The sequence below is a fragment of the Thalassophryne amazonica genome, chromosome 10, assembly GCF_902500255.1.
Source record: "Thalassophryne amazonica chromosome 10, fThaAma1.1, whole genome shotgun sequence".
NCBI classification, from domain to species: Eukaryota; Metazoa; Chordata; class Actinopteri; order Batrachoidiformes; family Batrachoididae; genus Thalassophryne; species Thalassophryne amazonica.
In genome coordinates this window covers 90,907,347-90,927,509 of record NC_047112.1, presented here as the reverse complement: position 1 = coordinate 90,927,509, position 20,163 = coordinate 90,907,347, and the positions used below count along the sequence as shown (strand labels likewise).

The 20,163-nt window shown below is 43.8% G+C and overlaps 1 protein-coding gene across 2 annotated transcripts in view; it reads right to left on the bottom strand.

The window, feature by feature from the left end:
- Window positions 1-20,163, bottom strand: part of clocka (clock circadian regulator a) — a 79,397-nt gene that overhangs the window by 46,656 nt on the left and 12,578 nt on the right. The window contains exons 3-9 of one of the 2 annotated variants that reach the window (XM_034180497.1): window positions 14,848-15,082; window positions 14,671-14,762; window positions 4,802-4,861; window positions 3,160-3,308; window positions 2,976-3,067; window positions 2,792-2,881; window positions 234-324 (exon numbers count right to left, since the gene is read on the bottom strand). In XM_034180497.1, coding sequence (XP_034036388.1) covers window positions 234-324; window positions 2,792-2,881; window positions 2,976-3,067; window positions 3,160-3,308; window positions 4,802-4,861; window positions 14,671-14,690 — 502 coding nt within the window. In that variant the 5' untranslated portion in view covers window positions 14,691-14,762; window positions 14,848-15,082. The remainder of the gene's footprint in view (window positions 1-233; window positions 325-2,791; window positions 2,882-2,975; window positions 3,068-3,159; window positions 3,309-4,801; window positions 4,862-14,670; window positions 14,763-14,847; window positions 15,083-20,163) is intronic. The other variant, XM_034180498.1, reaches the window with a different exon arrangement.

The window sequence follows — 20,163 nt, the reverse complement described above, 5'->3', positions numbered from 1 at the left end:
TTCTTCTGCATATGGCAGTTGGACCTCAGAAAAAATACAGTTCATTTCAGCATCTGTGACTGTGTATCAATCAATCAATCAACTTTTTTCTTATATAGCGCCAAATCACAACAAACAGTTGCCCCAAGGCGCTCATGTATATATGTATATGTGTATATATATATATATATATATATATATAAATGTAAAACTACAGCATTCACTTTCCAGATATTCTAGTGTAAAAGTCTCACCATCCGTGATATGCAAGGAAAGGGCCTTGTAAACATCTGAATGCTCCTCCACGGGCAGGAAGTTCAATAGATTCTGATCAAGAAGATCACTCTGAAACAAATGTGGCTGTAAATAATTAGCTCTCAGGGCTGTGTGTGTGTGTGTGTGTGTGTGTGTGTGTGTGTGTGTGTGTGTGTGTGTGTGTGTGTGTGTGTGTGTGTGTGTGTGTGTGTGTGTGAGACAATAAGCACAGAGACAATCCCAGCAAGTGTGGCGATTGTGTTCAATTTTGGGGTCACATTTGGACCATACAGTTTCTGAAAGAGTGTGGTTGTTGGAAAGAGGCAGAACTCAATTGATGAATGAAGAAGAGCCTGTATTTGTACATATAGTGGGGCGGCATAGCAAAACAATTGTTCATTGTGTGATAAAGCATGGAATTTGGCACGCATATTCTAAGTTAATTAATGTTTATTTTCAGATATGGAGCCAGCCTGGAGCTGACCTCTAATGAACTACAGGGGTCAATAAAGAATTACATAGGGGCCAAAATTTAAAAATGCACCAATCATGTTAAACTATACCACATTATTTGTCTGACCATAACAATTCCAAAACGGTAAATAGTTTGGACCATCTATGACTGAATGTTCGGGGGGAAAAATGGCAAAAATGGTGACAAAGATCAGTTTCAGTTTGTACAGGGGTCAAAAGTTAAATTTACTCCAATTTTGGTAAGTGGTAAAAAAATGATGAAAATTATTGGTTGAAATAAAAGGATTAATAAATGGAATAGTTTTGACTGTGTTGAATGCTTGGTCTACAAAGTAAAGGTCAAACAAGGTCGACGTCTATTGGATTCGATGACGTATGGCATGTTACCCCGTAACATGATAACTAAGCATGACAGATGGTGCAAACTATTCCATTTTAAAATGCTATTAACTCAACCAATAATTTGCATCTTTTTTTACCAAAATTGGAGCAACTTTAACTTTTGACCCCTGTACAAACTGAAATTGCTATTTTTGCTGTTTTTACCCCATAACTCCATGGAATTCAGTCATAGATAGTCCAAACTATACCTTTTTGGAATCGTTACGTTCAGACAAATAATGTAATATAGTTTTCAACATGATTGGAGCGTTTTAAATTTTGACCCCTGTGTAACTCTTTATTGACTCCTCTAGCTTGTTAGGTCAGCTCTAGGATGGCTCCATATCTGAAAATACACAGTTAATTTAGAATATGTGTGCCAGGTTCCATGGTTTTATCACACAACAAACAATTTTTTAATGGAAATTTTAGCTAAGCTGCACCACTACTACACATACATTCAACCAAACTTGTCCTCTGCATTTAACCCATCCTAATTACAGTTAGACACAATCTAACTACTAGGAGCAGTGGGCATCCACAGTCCAGCACCTGGGGACCAACTCCAGATGTAGAGACACTGCCTTGGTCAGGGGCAGAGAAAGAAGACACTAAATAAGCACATTTTGATTGTGGGAGGAAATCAGAGTGCCTGGAGGAAACCCACACAGACACGGGGAGAACATGTAAACTACACACAGAAAGGGCAGGAAGCAATCTCATGGCCTTCTTGCTGTGAGGCACCACTGGTAACCACTAAGCCACTGCGCCACCCAGAAGAGGAGGAACTGAGTTTAAACAATGTGCTCAGTAGGAGCTTGCTAATATGTTTTCTTCCACTGCCAGTACAGATTATAATTCTTCAAGGATACAGATACTGATATACATTTGCAGTTAAAAAAATAAATAAATAAAAATCATTAAATGTGGTGTCAAGTAACTATTGCAACCTGACATTTTATCCAGGTCTGCAGCTTTTGGACCTGCTGTTTCAGGATGTCGAGGAATAATTGATGTTTGCCTTATATTGTCAGGGCAGAATGTACTGAAAGTACTGGACCAGGGTCACCCCCTGCTAGCATTCATTATACATCTGATCATGACCCAGACTAGCCAAAGGCCATGTTTGTATTATGATTTTGTTTTCATTTTGGGAAAGGTCCTTAACACCGCTCTCTGCGTGTAAGGGCAGAGGGCTCTGTGGGGATGGTTGCATGTGGTACCTTTTGGAACTTCTCCAGGTGCACCCATTTTCTGCTTCAACCAAAATTAAATCTCTCTGCATCGTATGTCTGAATCCTGAGTGCTCCTTGTGTCGCCTGTCTCATTTTATATCATCACAGAAATTCCACAACACAGGTCACAATATTCCTTCTCTTCTCAAGATTCAAAATTCAACATTCCCTCAGCGCAATGCATCATGGAGAGGACAAGTGCTGTAGCATGCAGATCACTCTAACTAGTGCAATTTAAAAAATAAAATAATGCAATTAATCAATAGAGTACACAAAGTACAATGCCAATAAAGGGAAAAAATAGCTATGACAGAAGGCATGAACTGTGGATTCACGAGTACATGGATAGTCTTTCACAGATTTGCATGTGTCAAAAACCAGGACTTAGGAAAAGCATTTTTACTGGCTATTGAATAAAACAAAAGTACTGACTGTGTGCATTTATTAATTTACCTATTCATACTCACAGGTAAGTGTTCCAGAAGGGATGTCACACTCTCCGAGATGTAGATTATATTGCCATCAGTCATAACTGCGAGAAAGAAACCATCTAATGCCTGACAAAAACAAAAATATAGTGCACTCCTTTGATTCAATCATATTCTCCATATAATCGAAATGGCTACATGTGCAAGAGTACTTCTAGCTCACCTCCAACATCAGATGCATGAACTCCTTATTCGTGAGAAAAGGCGGTTTCCAGTCAAGTCTGATGTCAGTGGACTCTGACTGAGCAGCAATTTCTAACAAATACCCAGGAAATTAAGCTCAGATGCAATACAGAATCTCTAAATATATGTCACAGATTTGTGGGAACCCTGAGAGGTCACATTACCTTTGTGTTTGCACAGAAAGTCAATGCTCTTCTGCAAAATAGTAGATTTGTCCACCTTCCGAGTGTTGCCTGGCAACATAGTACCCAGCTCCTTGATGAGAGCATTGAACTTCTCTCTGCGTTTCTTCTCAGACTTGTTACGGGACACACTGTTGAGTCAGGCACAAGGACAAACACATTTTCTTCTGATTCCATGGGCTGGCCTTTCGTTAAAGTTACACTTACAATTTTCATGTATGTGATTTCACGAGTCCATATCAGTGTAAAATTTAATTTGGGCATATGGGTGAAATTAGGACAGTGGTTCCCAAACTTTTCTGCAGGTCCACTCTTTTGGAGATAAGAATTAAACCCTCCATTCCAACACACACATCTTAAACATTGCAATCCCCACTTTGGGAACCACTGACTTACGGCCATGGGAGGATTTGACAAAGTAGTGCTAAGCTTTACATTAACTCCTGTTCAATGAAGGACTGCCAATGAAACACATAAATAATTATTGTCATGTAAAAAAACAAAAACAAAATAGATACGAGGTCTATTAGAAAAGTATCCGACCTTATTTTTTCAAAAACCATATGGATTTGAATCACGTGTGATTGCGTCAGACAAGCTTGAACCCTCATGCAACGCGCGAAGCCTACGCTCCTCTTTCCATGACAAAAACTCCTGTAACAGTGGAATGTGCCGTTCATTTCCAAACTGACTAGCACAGGAATTGTGAAAAGACGTGGACATCAGCACTTTTTCGGCACATTGAGATAGACGTGCGGACGAATTCCGCGCGTCGCGGCAGTGCCGCATGGCGCAAAGCAACGCCGTGATGAAGCTTCACAGGACATGTTCTGACATGTCCAGGCACATCCACAATTTCTCGGCTAATCACTCGATGGAAAAACCACCGACAGCTGTCTGAACGCCATCTCAAAGCCGTCCTGTGAGACCAAAACGAAGGTGGTTTTGTCTCGCTCCAGTAGCGAATCCATCGTGACGCTCGAAGCCTCCGCTCGGCTTTCCATGACACAAACTCTTGTTAAAAGTGAAATCTGCCGGAAAATGGTTGATGTCCAGCTCTTGTGATAACCAGAGAAATGGCACACGATGGTCACGGATCCAGACAGCCATCCGTTTAGAAATGAAATGGTCGTTCAGCCTGTCGATGGCGGCTTCGGAGCGCGGCGCGCCCCACAGCCGCTGGGGGCCATCCTTAAAGCGACAGTAACACTCCTTATTCTCTACCAAGCCCGTAACATTTTCACCAAAAGCCAGATAAATTTTTCTAATGGTTTCCAGCTGCCAGTCTCTAACAGTTTCTGAAAAAATTCTGATGGAAAAAAAGCCCAAATCATTCCGCCATTTCCTGACAATGAAAATCCGCCGAGGGGGCTGGACCACTCCTCATTCAAAGCCTGCTCACAGGCGAATGACGCAACCGACAGGCGTGGAAAAACTCACGCATGCACACGAGGGTTCAAGCTTGTCTGACGCAATCACATGTGATTCAAATCCATATGGTTTTTGAAAAAAATAATAAGGTCGGAAATTTTTCTAATAGACCTCGTATAATCATGGTTTTTGAAGCGCATCACAATCATTTTCTGCCGGTAAGTATACAAATAAATTTGCACATGGGTCTAACCGTTTTGCTTTGTCCTTTTCATCTTTTTCCATTAACCCATTAAAGATACTGCTGTCATCCCTGCAAAGAAAACAGATTCAAATAAAAAATTTCCAATAAATGTTCATTAAAAAAAAGATTTAAGAACAATTTAATACATTACTCTGACAACTACTTTTTTTACAGCAATGAAAAATACAATTGAAATTAAGTCTTAAATAATGTAGTAGTAATAATAACAACATAGCAACATGACTATAACACGACTGTTTAGCAGCCCAACCGATGGTGCACTTCGCATCTGCTGGATGGATCTACCAAAAGCCTTTTCCAGAATCCTGAAACAATTAGTCAATTAATCAATGACACAAAATTAAGCAATCATAATTTTATGAGTCAAATAACTTACAAAAGCTTCGGAAATGATAGATTTGCTGTTAAAACCACAGACTGTATATACTGTATTCTGACAAACCATCCGTGACTTCACCCATAGGTTTTCTGAAGAGACCTGGAAAAGCTGTTTTGAAGCTCCAAAATGCTGCTCTGGGTGTAGCCATGTTGGCAATGCTTACTCTGCCTACATCCCAGCCACCCCATAAATGGGTAAAGTGGAGCATGGGCGAGACCTTGCATGACCTGGGCAGGACAAATGAAGCCTGAACATGCCCCCATCTTAGACTTACTGAACAAGCTAAAAGCTAACAGGCTAAGCTTGCTTTTTGGTGTTTTATTAAAGCATATTTCTGTGGGCTGGGCAATGGTTTTCATGAGTAGTAGCTTGGGGGTGGATATGATTATTCTGACGGACTTATTGCCTCAGGGATTGTGAATTAACTGGACCTAATATCATCAAGCCACCAATATATATGATAAAAGTGCTAATGTTGCTAACATACAAAATTAAATAACACAAAAATTTCCCTCAATGTAAATACTGGAGCACAGACTTCTTAGATCCGCTAGGACAATTAACTGCACAGCACGCCATATTAGGGCCCATAAAAAAACAACACCAAAAAACCATTAGTCAGTCATTCCTACCCGCATGCCAAAATGGCCCATATCAGGGTTTTTTTTTGGGGGGGGGGGGCAAATTTCCTTGACGGCGGTACAGCTGGTGCAAAAACCGGCATGTCCACTATGGCAATATGCTTTGTCCGAAGATGGCCGAAGTTTACCAAGCCGGACCCCAAACTTGCCGCTTATTGTTTTGTCTGTGGGACTGAGGACGATTTATCTGAATATGATGCAGCCAAGTATTACCCAATGTGTGCAGGTTGTTTTGCTGATAGCCACAAGTTTCAGGAAAGAACAACCAGAGCTGTGAATCCTCGAGACTGAAATGAAATGAGTAGCATAAACTTATGTTAATTCATATTACAATTTTACATATTAAAATTTTACTGTATTGTTTGTTCTCTGTTTCTAAGGAAAAAAAATCCACCCTCCCCATCACTTTTTTCTGATGTCAAGGATGATAAACTAATGTTTAATGGGGCTTTATTCCAGATATTCATAATAAATCACACAAAGGACAGACACGGTCCTCAACAACTGCTAGCAGGCACGGCTAGTGGTCTCACGGAGCTTTGAGCTCAGCTTAGTGGCACACACTCCCTTTCACTCAAAGCAAAAATGTCCCTAATTACTGTAAAACTTGCATATAATGAAATGAGGTGGACTAGCAAATTTTGTCCATTATAATCAAAATCAGCTACATGTATACAATGGACAAAATCCATTATATGTATGTAACAGATTAGTTGCAGTCAGGAGGCACTGAACGAACTATGGGGAAACCCCACCACTGAAAGCTTGAACTGTTCCTTTTCTGAAGGTACAGCTCCATTAAGTGTGCAACACAGAGTTGCCTTGCTATAGCCCATGGATCAGGAAGACAGTGAAGTCAACCACAAGAGTAATGTGATGGGAGTATTTGTAGGCCTGTCACGAAAACAAATTTTGGTAGACGATATATTGCCTAAGAAAATATAACAATTGATAATATTGCAATATTAAGACCATTTTATGCCACACATAATGAGGGCAGGTTTTTCAAGTGTGCTGAATGGTTGCATCTCTCTAACTAGAAGCACTCGGAGAGTGCAAACCTCCGCCAAGGCCATGGGGTCACTGACGCCATAACATCTACACGCCGTGGAATCACTGAACCTAAAAAAGTCTAACAATGATGTTTGCTCAGTAGTAAAAAAAGTTTCATCTGCTGTGACTGGATAGCATGTATCCTTAGCACTTGGCATTACAGTTTATTGCAACTTGTACCTTTCCCAGAAGCTACTGTCATCTGAGCACTGATATTGATATTGCATGTGCTTATAGACAAAAACAAATGAGACAAAATTCAATTTATTATTCAACTAAACTGCAAATATATGAATTTTTTAACATTTATGAAACACTTCTCTAAATAAATAACAGTAAATTCTGAAACAGAACTATTTTTTAAGTGCTGCATGTGCTACACAAGGCCATAGGGTCACTAACCCTAAAGAGATTCCCTCCTTGGCACAGTGATCTATTCAACAATTCCGTGTTACAACCAAAACTATGATACATACAGTCTTCTTTCCTTTATATTTGACATCCTTGACCATGAAAACATAGCACTAGAACTTGGAATCACTTTTATGTCTTTATTGTTGGGAAGGTGTCGTGACACGGACCCCCGGTCCGGGGGGTACAGAGGGGTAAAGTATGGTGAGGTTTGATGCGCGACACATGGAAGCCAGGATGGATCCGCAGTGAAGCCGGCAGCTTCAGCTTCACCGCAGCAGGACTGAGGACTTTGAGGATTGTAAATGGTCCGATGAAGCGGTCCTTCAGTTTCTGAGACTCGACCTGGAGTGGTATGTCCTTGGTTGAAAGCCACACCTCCTGCCCGGGCTGGTATGCAGGGGCCGGGGAACGCCGGCGGTCTGCATGGGCCTTGGCCCTCTTCCGGGCCTTCAACAGGGCAGAACGGGCGTTCCGCCACACCCGGCGGCACCTCCTGAGGTGGGCCTGGACAGAGGGCACACCGACCTCTCCCTCCACAAGTGGAAACAATGGGGGCTGGTACCCCAAACACACCTCAAACAGGGAGAGGCCGGTGGCTGACGACACTTGGCTGTTGTGGGCGTACTCGATCCAGGCCAGATGGGTGCTCCAGGCCGTCGGGTGCGCGGAGGTAACGCAATGGAGGGTCTGCTCCAGCTCCTGGTTGGCCCGTTCTGCCTGTCCGTTTGTCTGAGGGTGATACCCGGACGAGAGACTCACGGTGGCCCCCAGTTCCCTGCAGAAACTCCTCCAGACCTGAGAGGAGAACTGAGGGCCACGGTCTGAGACAATGTCCGCTGGTATCCCATGCTAACGCACGACGTGGTGGACCAGGAGGTCTGCTGTCTCCTGGGCCGTTGGGAGCTTCGGGAGGGCCATGAAGTGGGCCGCGTTGGAGAACCGGTCCACTATCGTGAGGATGGTGGTGTTGCCCTGGGACGGCGGGAAGCCCGTGACAAAGTCCAGACCGATGTGGGACCAAGGGCGCTGAGGTACCGGTAGGGGCTGGAGGAGTCCTGAAGTCCTCTTATGGTCAGCCTTGCCCTTGGCACAGGTGGTACAGGCCTGGACGTAGTCCCGGATGTCGGCCTCCATAGACGCCCACCAGAAGCGCTGCTGGACCACTGCCATGGTTCTGCGCACCCCGGGATGACAGGAGAGCTTGGAACCATGACAGAAGTCCAAAACCGCAGCTCTGGCCTCTGGTGGGACATACAGTTTGTCCTTCGGGCCGGTCCCCGGGTCCGGGTTCCATGTCAGGGCCTCCCGGACGGTCTTCTCCACATCCCAGGTGAGAGTGGCCACGACAGTGGACTCGGGAATGATGGTCTCTATGGGGTCTGACAACTCGGCCATGGCCTCCTCTTCATGCACCCGGGACAGGGCATCCGACCATTGGTTCTTGGTCCCGGGGCGGTATGTAATCCGGAAGTCAAAGCGCCCGAAGAACAGTGACCAGCGGGCTTGCCTGGGATTCAGCCGCTTGGCGATCCGGATGTACTCCAGGTTCCGATGGTCCGTGAAAACCGTGAAGGGCACCGTCGCTCCCTCCAACAGGTGTCTCCACTCTTCAAGAGCCTCCTTCACCGCAAGGAGTTCCCGATTGCCGACGTCGTAATTCCTCTCAGCCGGGGTCAACCTGCAGGAAAAATAGGCACAAGGGTGGAGAACCTTATCGGACTCCCCGCTCTGGGACAGCACGGGTCCTATCCCTGAGTCAGAGGCATCCACCTCCACTGTGAACTGGCGAGTAGGATCAGGCTGCACCAGAACTGGTGCAGACGAGAACCGGCGCTTCAACTCCCTAAACGCGGCTTCGCACCGATCCGACCAGGTGAAGGGGACCTTAGTGGAGGTCAGGGCTGTCAGGGGGCTAACTACCTGACTGTAGCCCTTAATGAAAGCCGAGGAACTGTTGCAGTCTCCTACGGTTTGTTGGTTGGGGCCAATCTCTCACCGCCGCAACCTTGGCCGGATCAGGGGCGACGGAGTTGGAGGAGATTATGAACCCCAGGAAGGACAAAGAAGAGCGGTGAAACTCGCACTTCTCGCCCTTCACAAACAGCCGGTTCTCCAACAACCACTGTAGGACCTGACGTACATGCTTGACATGGGTCTCAGGATCTGGAGAAAAGATGAGTATATCGTCTAGATATACGAAGACAAACCAATGCAGGAAGTCCCGCAAGACATCACTAACCAATGCTTGGAACGTCGCGGGTGCATTGGTGAGGCCGAACAGCATGACCAGGTACTCAAAGTGACCTAACGGGGTGTTAAATGCCGTCTTCCACTCGTCTCCCTCCCGGATCCGAACCAGGTGATAAGCATTCCTAAGATCCAATTTTGTAAAAATTTGGGCTCCATGCAAGGGCGTAAACACTGAATCCAACAGAGGTAACGGGTATCGGTTGCGAACCGTGATCTCATTCAGCCCTCTGTAATCAATGCATGGACGGAGTCCGCCGTCCTTCTTGCCCACAAAAAAGAAACCAGCACCCATCGGGGAGGAGGAGTTCAGGATCAACCCGGCAGCTAACGAGTCCCGGATGTAGGTCTCCATTGATTCGCGTTCCGGACGAGAGAGGTTGTACAGCCTGCTGGACGGGTACTCAGCGCCCGGTATCAAATCAATGGCACAATCGTACGGACGGTGTGGGGGCAACGTGAGTGCCAGATCCTTGCTGAAGACGTCAGCAAGGTCATGGTACTCGGCTGGCACCGCCGCCAGATTGGGGGGGACTAAAACCTCCTCCTTAGCTGTCACACCGGGTGGAACCGAGGATCCTAAACACTCCCGGTGGCAGGTTTCGCTCCACTGAACCACAACCCCAGACGGCCAATCAATCCGGGGATTGTGTTTTAACACCCATGGAAAACCCAAAATCACTCGGGAGGTAGAAGGTGTTACATAAAACACAATCTCCTCCCTGTGATTCCCAGAAACAACCAAAGTCACGGGCTGTGTCTGGTGTGTGATTAATGGAAGAAGGGTGCCATCTAGTGCCCGCACCGACAATGGTGACGGTAAGGCCACTAGAGGGAGCCCTACCTCCTTTGCCCATCTGCTGTCCAGCAGATTCCCCTCCGACCCCGTGTCCACCAGTGCTGGGGCATGAAGGGTTAGATCCCCACTCAGGATCGTGAATGGGATACGTGCAGATTTTCGGGGTTTCCCCGCGTGGGTATTGTGACCCACCCTTAGCCCAGTCTCTAAGGACGAGTACTGCTGTTTTGACCGTTTGGGGCACTCTCTCTGTATGTGCTCGGTTGAGCTGCAGAGAAAACACTCCCCACGGATCAGCCTCCTTTGTCTCTGATCTGATCGCTTTTTGGCCCTGCTCGTTTCCATAGCAACGTCAGCAGGGGGAGCTGTCGTCATGTGGAGAGCCCTGGCTGTGGAGCGTGGGGAAGTCGGCCCCCTTTCGGACCCGGGAGGAAGAGGGACGGCTTGTGCCTGACCACGCCCTTCGTCTCGCTCCCGTCGGTGTTCTGTTAATCGGTTGTCTAACCGTATAATCAGGTCGATAAGCCCGTCTAAATCCCGCGGTTCGTCCTTCGCCACCAGGTGCTCCTTAATGACCAGAGACAGTCCGTTTACAAAGGCGGCGCGGACCGCAACAGCATTCCAGCCGGCTCGCGCTGCCGCGATGCGGAAGTCAACTGCATACTTCGCTGCGCTCCGACCCCCCTGTCTTAGCGACAGCAGCACGCTTGAAGCGGTCTCGCCTCTATGAAGGTGGTCGAACACCTGTCGGAACTCCCTCACAAACTCAGTGTAAATCGTTAGGAGCTGTGAATTCTGCTCCCAGAGCGCCGTAGCCCAGGCGCATGCCTCTCCTCGAAGCCAATTTATAACATAAACCACCCGGCTAGCGTCTAACGTGTACATGACGGGACGCTGTGAAAAGACGAGCGAGCACTGCATCAAGAAGTCCGCGCATGTCTCCACACAGCCTCCGTACGGCTCCGGAGGGCTTATGTATGCTTCAGGGGAAGGTGGGGGGACCAGTGGAATGTCTGTCTCTGGCATTCGTTCAGCAGGAGGAGGTGCTGCAGCAGCGCCCTGAGCATGCGCTTCCACCTGGGCGGTGAGAGCCTCCATCCTTCGATTGAGAACAATGCTCTGCTCGGTAACTAAGTCCAACCGAGCAGTAAAGGCGGTTAAGATGTGCTGCAGCTCACCTAACACGCCTCCTGCTGGCGCCTGTGCAACTCGCTCTTCCATTGGCTGTTCAAGCGATGGTTGACGCCCCTCGGGATCCATGACGCTGGCCGAGAAATCATGTTGGGAAGGTGTCGTGACACGGACCCACAAAAGGGGGGCATTAAGGAATGGACAATGGATAAGCCAAAAAGTAACAATTTAATGTTGTGAAGCGCACAACGAAGTACAGACAATAACAATATTGCGGAATGTCAATCATACATAAGGTGGCGTGTGGTAGGCTCGAAGATAGAAGACGTCTGGTGATAGAAGAGCCGGAACCCACACAGCTTCCACCACCAACGGATCTGAAGAACACCGGAGCCGCCAAGCCCTGTGCCCCAGGTGGCCACTGTCTTCAGCAGTCAGACCCGGTACTGCTGGCAGAGAACAGAAACAGTTTGATGAGTGTGAGTACGCACACTCAGTAATCCCACAGTCTGTGTTCAGTAAGGAGGGAGCACCTCCACCTCCAATCACACACTCGTGCAGCTCCTGAGACAACCACTTATCTGGGTGGGGTGGGAGGCGAAGCCATCGCAGTCCACACCAAACGCCAACACAGCAGACAAGGAATCCGTCACAGGAAAACGGCTGCAAAAGAGATCAGACTATTGTTCGGTTTAGATTCAGCAGAGAAAATTACCTGTATGGTAGATGATTTCTCGGCGAGGAGGTGGAGTTGCAGTCCGGCCTTTATGGTGATGGGTTGAATGAGTGACAGCTGGTGCTGATGAAGAGCGACAGCTGTCACTCCCAGTGGCTCCGGCGCCCTCTCGTGCTTGAAGCCCGCACTCCAAGCAGGGCGCCATCTGGTGGTGGTGGGCCAGCAGTACCTCCTCTTCAGCGGCCCACACAACATTTATTAGTTCAAAAGTTATTGTATAAAAATGATTTTTTCGGTAATGGCAGTTTTCTTCTGGATCTAGCTCCATAACATTTGAAGCTACATCAAATCTGATGACACCTTACTGAATCAGTACAGATTCAGCTACAATTTGGTGTTAGTTGTGCATCTCTAGCTTCATTTGTCACCTCACACTGACACATTTTCTATTTTCCCTATATTTTTGCATATTCTGGATCACCAGATCCGGAATCCAGATCCGATCATCACCAAACTTTGTTGTTTGATAGAACATTTGACTATGTTACACCCTAATTTTTTTCAAGCCTTTCTGCCTTGTTTTTGTGGAGTTAGAAACTAGAATGTCAAAATTCCCCCTATCCCTCAATAGTGAAGAATCATTTAAAAAATTCCTGGATCCGGATCGTGATCCGGATCACCACTAAAATTTAATCACTTGTTCCTCTTGTCATTTCCAACCACTCCACAAAATGTCATCAAAATCCGTTCAAAACTTTTTGAGTTATCCTGCTGAAAAACAGAGGGACAGACAGACAAACAAACAAACAAACACGACCGAAAACATAACCTCCTTGGTGGAGGTAATTATAAAATAAGTAACAGTTTGTGAGTGTGCAACATTTTGTTCTGTCTTGTTTATATTTGCACTGTTGCGCAAATGCATCCTTAACAGCAAACTGTTGGGCGTCTTGCCACGAGTTGTGTCACATGACCAATTTTTAATTGCCAGTTGGGAAAACTGGATGGGATGGCAATGGTTAAGGTGTATTTTCGTATTTCCACTTTTTGTCGCCACTGTTTTCAAGCAAAGCTGACATACCGGCTTGTTCACTTTTGGCTCTCCTCTCTCATCTGTCCTTAGTCCAAAATATTCCAACACTAGAGCTGTGGAATTAGTCTTAGACACCAAGTCCATGTACTCTTCAAAATGTTCTGGATGGAAACATTCTAGATGTAATTGTGCAGTCGACTCGGGTGGCTGTTTACTGCGGCACACTGTTCACTCCATGTGTTTATGGTCTTATGCCTCGCACACACAGCGGGCTGACCCTACAGCCCCAGACTGCAAGCTGAGAGGGACAAAAGAAGCAGCGCGACTCTCTAAAAAGTTGGTGACACAAATTTGCATGTAAATGGCGATATATCAAGACCAGCAAAATGACTGTGTTCTTCTTTGTATATCGAACAATAATAATTATGATAATCATGAATTTTATTTGTATAGCACTTTACATTTCAGCAACCTCAAAGTGCTACAGAACAGAAAAAAAAAAAATTTAAATCAATGTAATTAAAAATTACCAAGATCAAAAAGAACCTAAAAAATATATTTAGCAAAATGTTTTATTAAAAAGATAAGTTTAAGTTTCATTTAAAAACATCTCTAGTCTCTGGGGCCCTCAAGTGGTCAGGGAGGGCATTCCACAGCCTCAGAGCAGCAGAGGAAAAGGCCCTTCTCCCATGCTCTGAAGCTTGGTTCTGGGGGCTTGGAAAGTGTTTGTGGTTGCAGAAGGGAGGGTGCGTGAGGCGGTCTGGGGTTTGAGGAGTTCCTGGAGGTAAAGGAGGCATGTCCTTGAATGCACTGGTGTGTGAGGAGGGAGACCTTGTAATCAATAATGAGCAGGACAGGGAGCCAGTTAAGGGATTTCAGGATGGGGTTGATGTGATCATACTTGCACACCCTCTTCAGGATCCTGGCAGCATTGTTCTGAACGTATTGTTATCGATGGATGTAATCTCTGCATCTCTGGATGCGCTTGTCAGAAATCCCAATAAGGAGTGCATTACAGTAGTCCAGCCTGGATAAGACAAAGGCATGGACGAGCTTCCTCACATCTGCCAGGGTGAGTGTTGGACGGGGTTTGACAATGTTCTTGAGGTGGTAGAATGATGTCTTACAGAGGTGTTTGATGTGGGTGTCAAGGTGAGTTGAAGGTCCATTTTAACACCCAAGTTGGTGACAGATATGGAAAGGGAGATGTTCATCGATAAGTCAATATATCAATTATCGCGACAGGCCTACTTAAACATTATTTTACATTCTTTTAATGCTTAAAGGAAGAGACACACACACAAGAACTGTTACTTCACTAAGGCATGAAAACAACAAGACTGGATCAAAACATATTTTTCCTCAAGGGGGAAAAGTGTTTTTAACAGATCCATTGCAACATTATAAGCATTTACCAAATACAGATGATGCATTTTAAAATTCTGTATGTGCCAGTCCAAGCTAGTTAAAAACAGCTGACTCACCGCTCATTGGTAGAGGTCATTTTATATCTTGTTCAGGGTCACAGTGATGGAGATGGTTCTTTTAATCGTGAGGTAGTCATTTGTGAAAGAACCTTTAAGGAAAAGACCACACAAAATGACAATATAATATTCCATAATGACAGTAAATTAAAACGAAGGGAATTGAGGCTGTTGTACCATCTGACATTACAGAGAGCACAGGCAAGACTTTGGAAGGATGAGCCACGAGGAGTCAGATGATGGTGGTGTGTGGGTGGGTTGCCTGCAGCGAAGACTGAATTCTGTACGTCCTGGAGGAGAGCCCGTAAATGTTCCCTGGGTAAGAGGGAGAACGCTGCCACAAGATCTTCAATGAGCTGAGTTTTTCGTCCACTCTGGATGTGAGTGTGGGGCATGGCAGCAACATCAGAGTCTGCAGAGTTTGAAAAAATAAAAAAAACATTTCTAGGGCTTCCTATGAATTAATCTGACAGATTTTTTTGTTGACACTGAACTGTCTAATCTCTAACATAAGCAAAACCTTCTCCAGTGTTCATTTGAGAAGCAAATGTTAGTGAACATGTGTGAAAGATATGAATCCTGCTCAAACTGACAGCAACAGAAAGCAGAATTAAAAACTTAACTTAAAAAATGTAACACAATACTAAAATACCCTTAGCTTTACGAGCACAAAAATATTAAACAAAATGTGACCTTTTGACCCCTTAAAATAGGTCAAGGTTAGCCATCTTTGAGCTTATCCAAGGTCTGTGTCCCAAGAATGCTCCATGTGAATTTGAAGACCCTGGCAGGAATAGGAATAAAATTTTTTGATGTCCTAAAAAATTTCTAACATGTAAAAGCTCAAGGAGGCAAACACTCTTTCACACCACTGTATACAAATAACCCAATGCCACTGATTAAAAACACTGTGTAAAAGTAAAAGGTGATATATATATATATATAATATATATATATATATATATATATATATATATATATATATATATATATATATATATATATTATATATATGTGTGTGTGTGTGTGTGTGTATAGTATTTGGTCAATAACAAAAGTTCAACTCAGTACACTGTAACATAATCTTTGTTGGCAATGACAGAGGTCAAACGTTTCCTGTAAGTCTTCACCAGTCTTCACTGTAGCTGGTATTTTGGCCCATTCCTCCATGCAGATCTCAATTTCAATTCATTTCAATTCAAACTTTATTCCAGACTCGTAGTCCATTTTAAAAGACAGACAAAACAGAGAAGAAACAATAATTATTCACAGTTTCAAAAGACAGCCATACCAGTGTTTCCACATGCTTGACTGGAATCGTATGGAGCTGAATTGCATATTTGTGAGTGTTACTATGATTTCATTGTCCGACTTGTTGAGTCTACAAATAAAACTGTACATCAAAGTCCTTAGTACAGCCTGTAAGGTGTTCACTCATGTAGAGACAAACATCTCTGTAGCACTAGTCCATTGTGGCCTCCTCAAAAGCACACGCAAGGCATCATTGTAGGCCACCTGCAACCTTTGCAGACTGGCTTTTCTATAGTTAGTCCAAAGGTGAGCCGTATACAGGGGTGTACAGTATGATTTAAACAATGTCAGCTTTACCTCTTCAGTACAGGAGCCAAACTTACGCATGAGTGTATTTGCCTGAGCATACAACATTCTGCATTGTCTATAGACATCATCATCGTCTGTCATATCTGCAGTGATGATGTGCCCAAGATACTTGATTTTACATGTCATACTCAATACAATATTTGACAGATAAAAATCAGGATATTTCATATGTCTGTCCTCTTTGGTCCTACAGATCATAATCAAGCTCTTAGCTGTATTGTATTTGATGTCATGCTCACCCCCCCATAAGCTGAGCAAATGTTTAGTAACTCCTGTAAACCAGCAGTGCTTGGACTAAAGACTACTAAATCATCTGCATACATTAGATGATTCAGAACCATGTTTCCAGCAACACAACCAGTTTTACATGCTTTGAGCCTAGTTGACAGTTCATCAAGATACAGATTAAATAGAACAGGGGACAGGATTCCCCCCTGTCTGACTCCAATGCAAACTCTAAATGGAGCAGAAACACTGTTTTCCCATTTAACCTGCATTGTTTGCTGCACATACCAATAAATTAAAATGCGCACAATATATTTAGGTACACCTTTTTCAATTAATTTCATAAATAATTTGTGATGATTCACCCTGTCAAACGCCTTTGATGCATCTAAAAAACACATAAAAACTGAAGAGTTCTGTCTCTTGTATTTCTGAACAATCTCTTTTAGAGCATACACACACGTCTGTGCCCAGCATAGCCTTAAAACCAAACTGGTTATCAGATGATTTAATAGCATTTGAGATCCTGTCCAGCAGGATTGATTCAACAATTTTTGACACTATGCTGGCCAGAGCTACAGGTCTATAATTATCAGAGCTTCCAACTTTCCCTGTTTTGTCTTTGATGACAGGGACCAACAAGACAGTTAACAAAGAATCAGGTAAAAAAAACCATGGACAAGAAGAGCAGTGAGACAAATAGATAGTGGTGCTAACCTTGCACTTGCATACTTTAAATGCTCAGCTGAAACCCATCCTGTCCACTGGCCTTATTAGACAGTTTAGTGATAGCTTTGAACACTTCCTGAGACAATATTGCATCTACATGTTCCACATCATTCAAAATACAGGGCTCACTCTGAACACTGTTAAACAATTTACTGTAGTGCTGGCGCCAAAGCTCCACAATGTCCTGAGTTCCAGAGGTGCCATCAATCGCACCCGGCAAAGATGTCTTACATGTTTTGATGCGTTTTACTTCTTTCCAAAAGTCAAAAGTGTTGTTACAAGCAAGTTTTCTTGCCATTGAGTCAGCTCTCATTGCTTGCTCATTCTTAGTTATAAAACGTACTGCATACTTATATCGAGCATTTGTAACTCGTTTATGTTCATAAATAGGCCCAAATCTTGGTCTCCCAGCCAATATCCACTCCTGAGACGCCTCTCAAGCCTTAGTAAAAAATTCAGACACATGGGAATTCCAACCTGGCCTTACCTGCTTTTTAGATTTAGTTTTTGGAAGGGACTCACTTGATTTGAGCAGTACTTTGACTATGTCCTCATACACAGCTCTAACAGCTGCTCTGTGTTCAGAGTTTTTACAATTAGCATCCTTACACATAAGAGCTTCCCTGGGCAGGTACATATTTCTCAGAAGATCATCAGTGATCACAGAATAGGATTGTAATTCAGTTGCTGTGAGAGAGGTCCAATCCACATAAGACAGACAACTTTCATTTTTATACATTTCCAATATAGGTAAAAACTGACAAATAACTTGCATTCCAAATGGAATATGGTCAGCTGTTGAAAGCTCATAAAATATTTTCATATCAGTCAAAGATGCATGAGCATCTGCTGTAGCTATGCAATGGTCCAACCAAGACATAGTGTGCCAGGCCTCACTTATGTAGGTGACGCTGTCTGCAGGTAAGAGGGCTCTAAGTAAGGAAGTCTTGCGGTCCAGATGGAATTTGTGGACGCACACTAAAGTATTGTGCTGACCAACTTAGTAGTGTCCTCCTTTATATCTTTCGGAGGTCACTTATTTGTGGTCAAGTACCGGACTTATGGAAATCATCACTCATAATTCCTGTCCCGAAAAATTCATTCCCTAAGCAGTTTAATGACTTCAGACCCGTAGCGCTTACATCATTGTGCATGAAGGTCTTTGAGAAAATCATGAAGAATATGATAATAGCAAATATGGAGGGGAATATAGATCCACTCCAATTTGCGTATCAGGCGGGAAAAGGAGTGGAGGATGCTAAGCTTTTCATTCTTAACTGTCTTTATAGGCATTTAGAGAAGCCTCGAGCTCATGCTCGGCTTTTATTTGCTGACTTCTCCTCAGCTTTTAATCTGATGCAACCACACCTTTTAGTTAAGAGGTTGAGGTATGATTTTAAATTGCCCCACCAGATTGTTGTATGGTTGTCAGACTTTTTGACTAATAGGAGGCAGAGAGTCTTGGTAAATGGACGTGTTTCAGACTCCGTGGTTTTGTCCACTGGCTCACCACAGGGCTGTGTCCTTTCCCCCTTACTTTTTATTTTATATACAGATGAATGCAGAAGTGTTAGGCAGGGCAGTTATTTGGTTAAGTTTTCTGATGATACTGCTTTGCTGTCGCTCCTTCAGGGAGATGAGTCAGAACATGGGGAGGCCCTCACTGATTTTGTCTCATGGTGTGATGCAAATCACTTGGACTTAAATGTATCCAAAACGAAGGAGTTAATAATTGATTTCAGACGAAATAAAGGGTCAGCTGTGGACACTGTTATTCATGGTAAAGCCGTGGAAAAAGTCTCTGCATATAAATATTTAGGCACTTTCTTTGATGAGAAGTTGAAATTTGATGTAAATACGGCAGATATTGTGAAACGTGGGCAACAGAGAGTGTACCTTCTGCGCAAACTGAATTCCTTCTCTGTTAGGCCTGTTATCATGGGCCGCTTTTATCAGTCTTTTATTGAAAGCCTTTTATGTTTTTCTTTTATCTGCTGGTTTTCCAGCTTGGCTCTGAAGGATAAAAATAGATTGTATAGTATTACAAGGATATGTTCAAAGATCATTGGAATGGAAACTAGAGACCTAGCTAGTTTTTGTGAACAACAAATGATAAGGAAGGCAAGATGTATTTTGTCTTCTTCCGGACATGTGCTAGCAGGTGAATTTTCTCTGTTGCCTTCGGGTCGACGTTATGTTTCACCTGTCTGCAGGACGAATCGATTGTTAAAATCCTTTATCCCTTCTGTTATCCGTCTTTTAAATTCTTTGTGAGGTGTAGATGTATAGGTATGAGGATGTATGGATGTTGTATATATATATATTTTTTTTATCTTATTCTGTTTTTTGTTTTTGTTGTTGTTGTTGTATGTTAATGTGCCGGTATGCAGGCTGCCGAAACCAATTGCCCCTGGTGGGATGAATAAAGTTGTCTAAGTCTAAGTCTAAGTCTAGTTGACAGTATTAAACCATTGTCCTCACAAATCTGACTCAAGTGATTAGCGAATATTGATTTATGGTCCATAATGTCTGAGTTAAAATCGCCAATTACAAGCACATTTAAGAATTTGTCCTGCACAAATGGATTAATAAAAGCAAGTCTGTTTAAATATTCAGTTTCATTAAAATTACTCTCATATGGAGTGTACACATTTAAAATAACACATTCCTTGCCATCACAGGTGATCTGAACAGCTATACACCAGTCCATTTCAAGTCTTAATACATTGACAAATGAATCAAGCCTTTTGTTCCAGAGAACTGCTACTCCACCAGGGATGCGCCCTCGTATTATTCCATCACCAATATCCACGCAAGACTCCCCCACGCTGTGAAAATTATGGTTTAAATAGTTAAGACTTTCCAAATCCTGCTTTGTAAGAAATGTCTCTTGCAAACACAGCACATCACACTGACTCA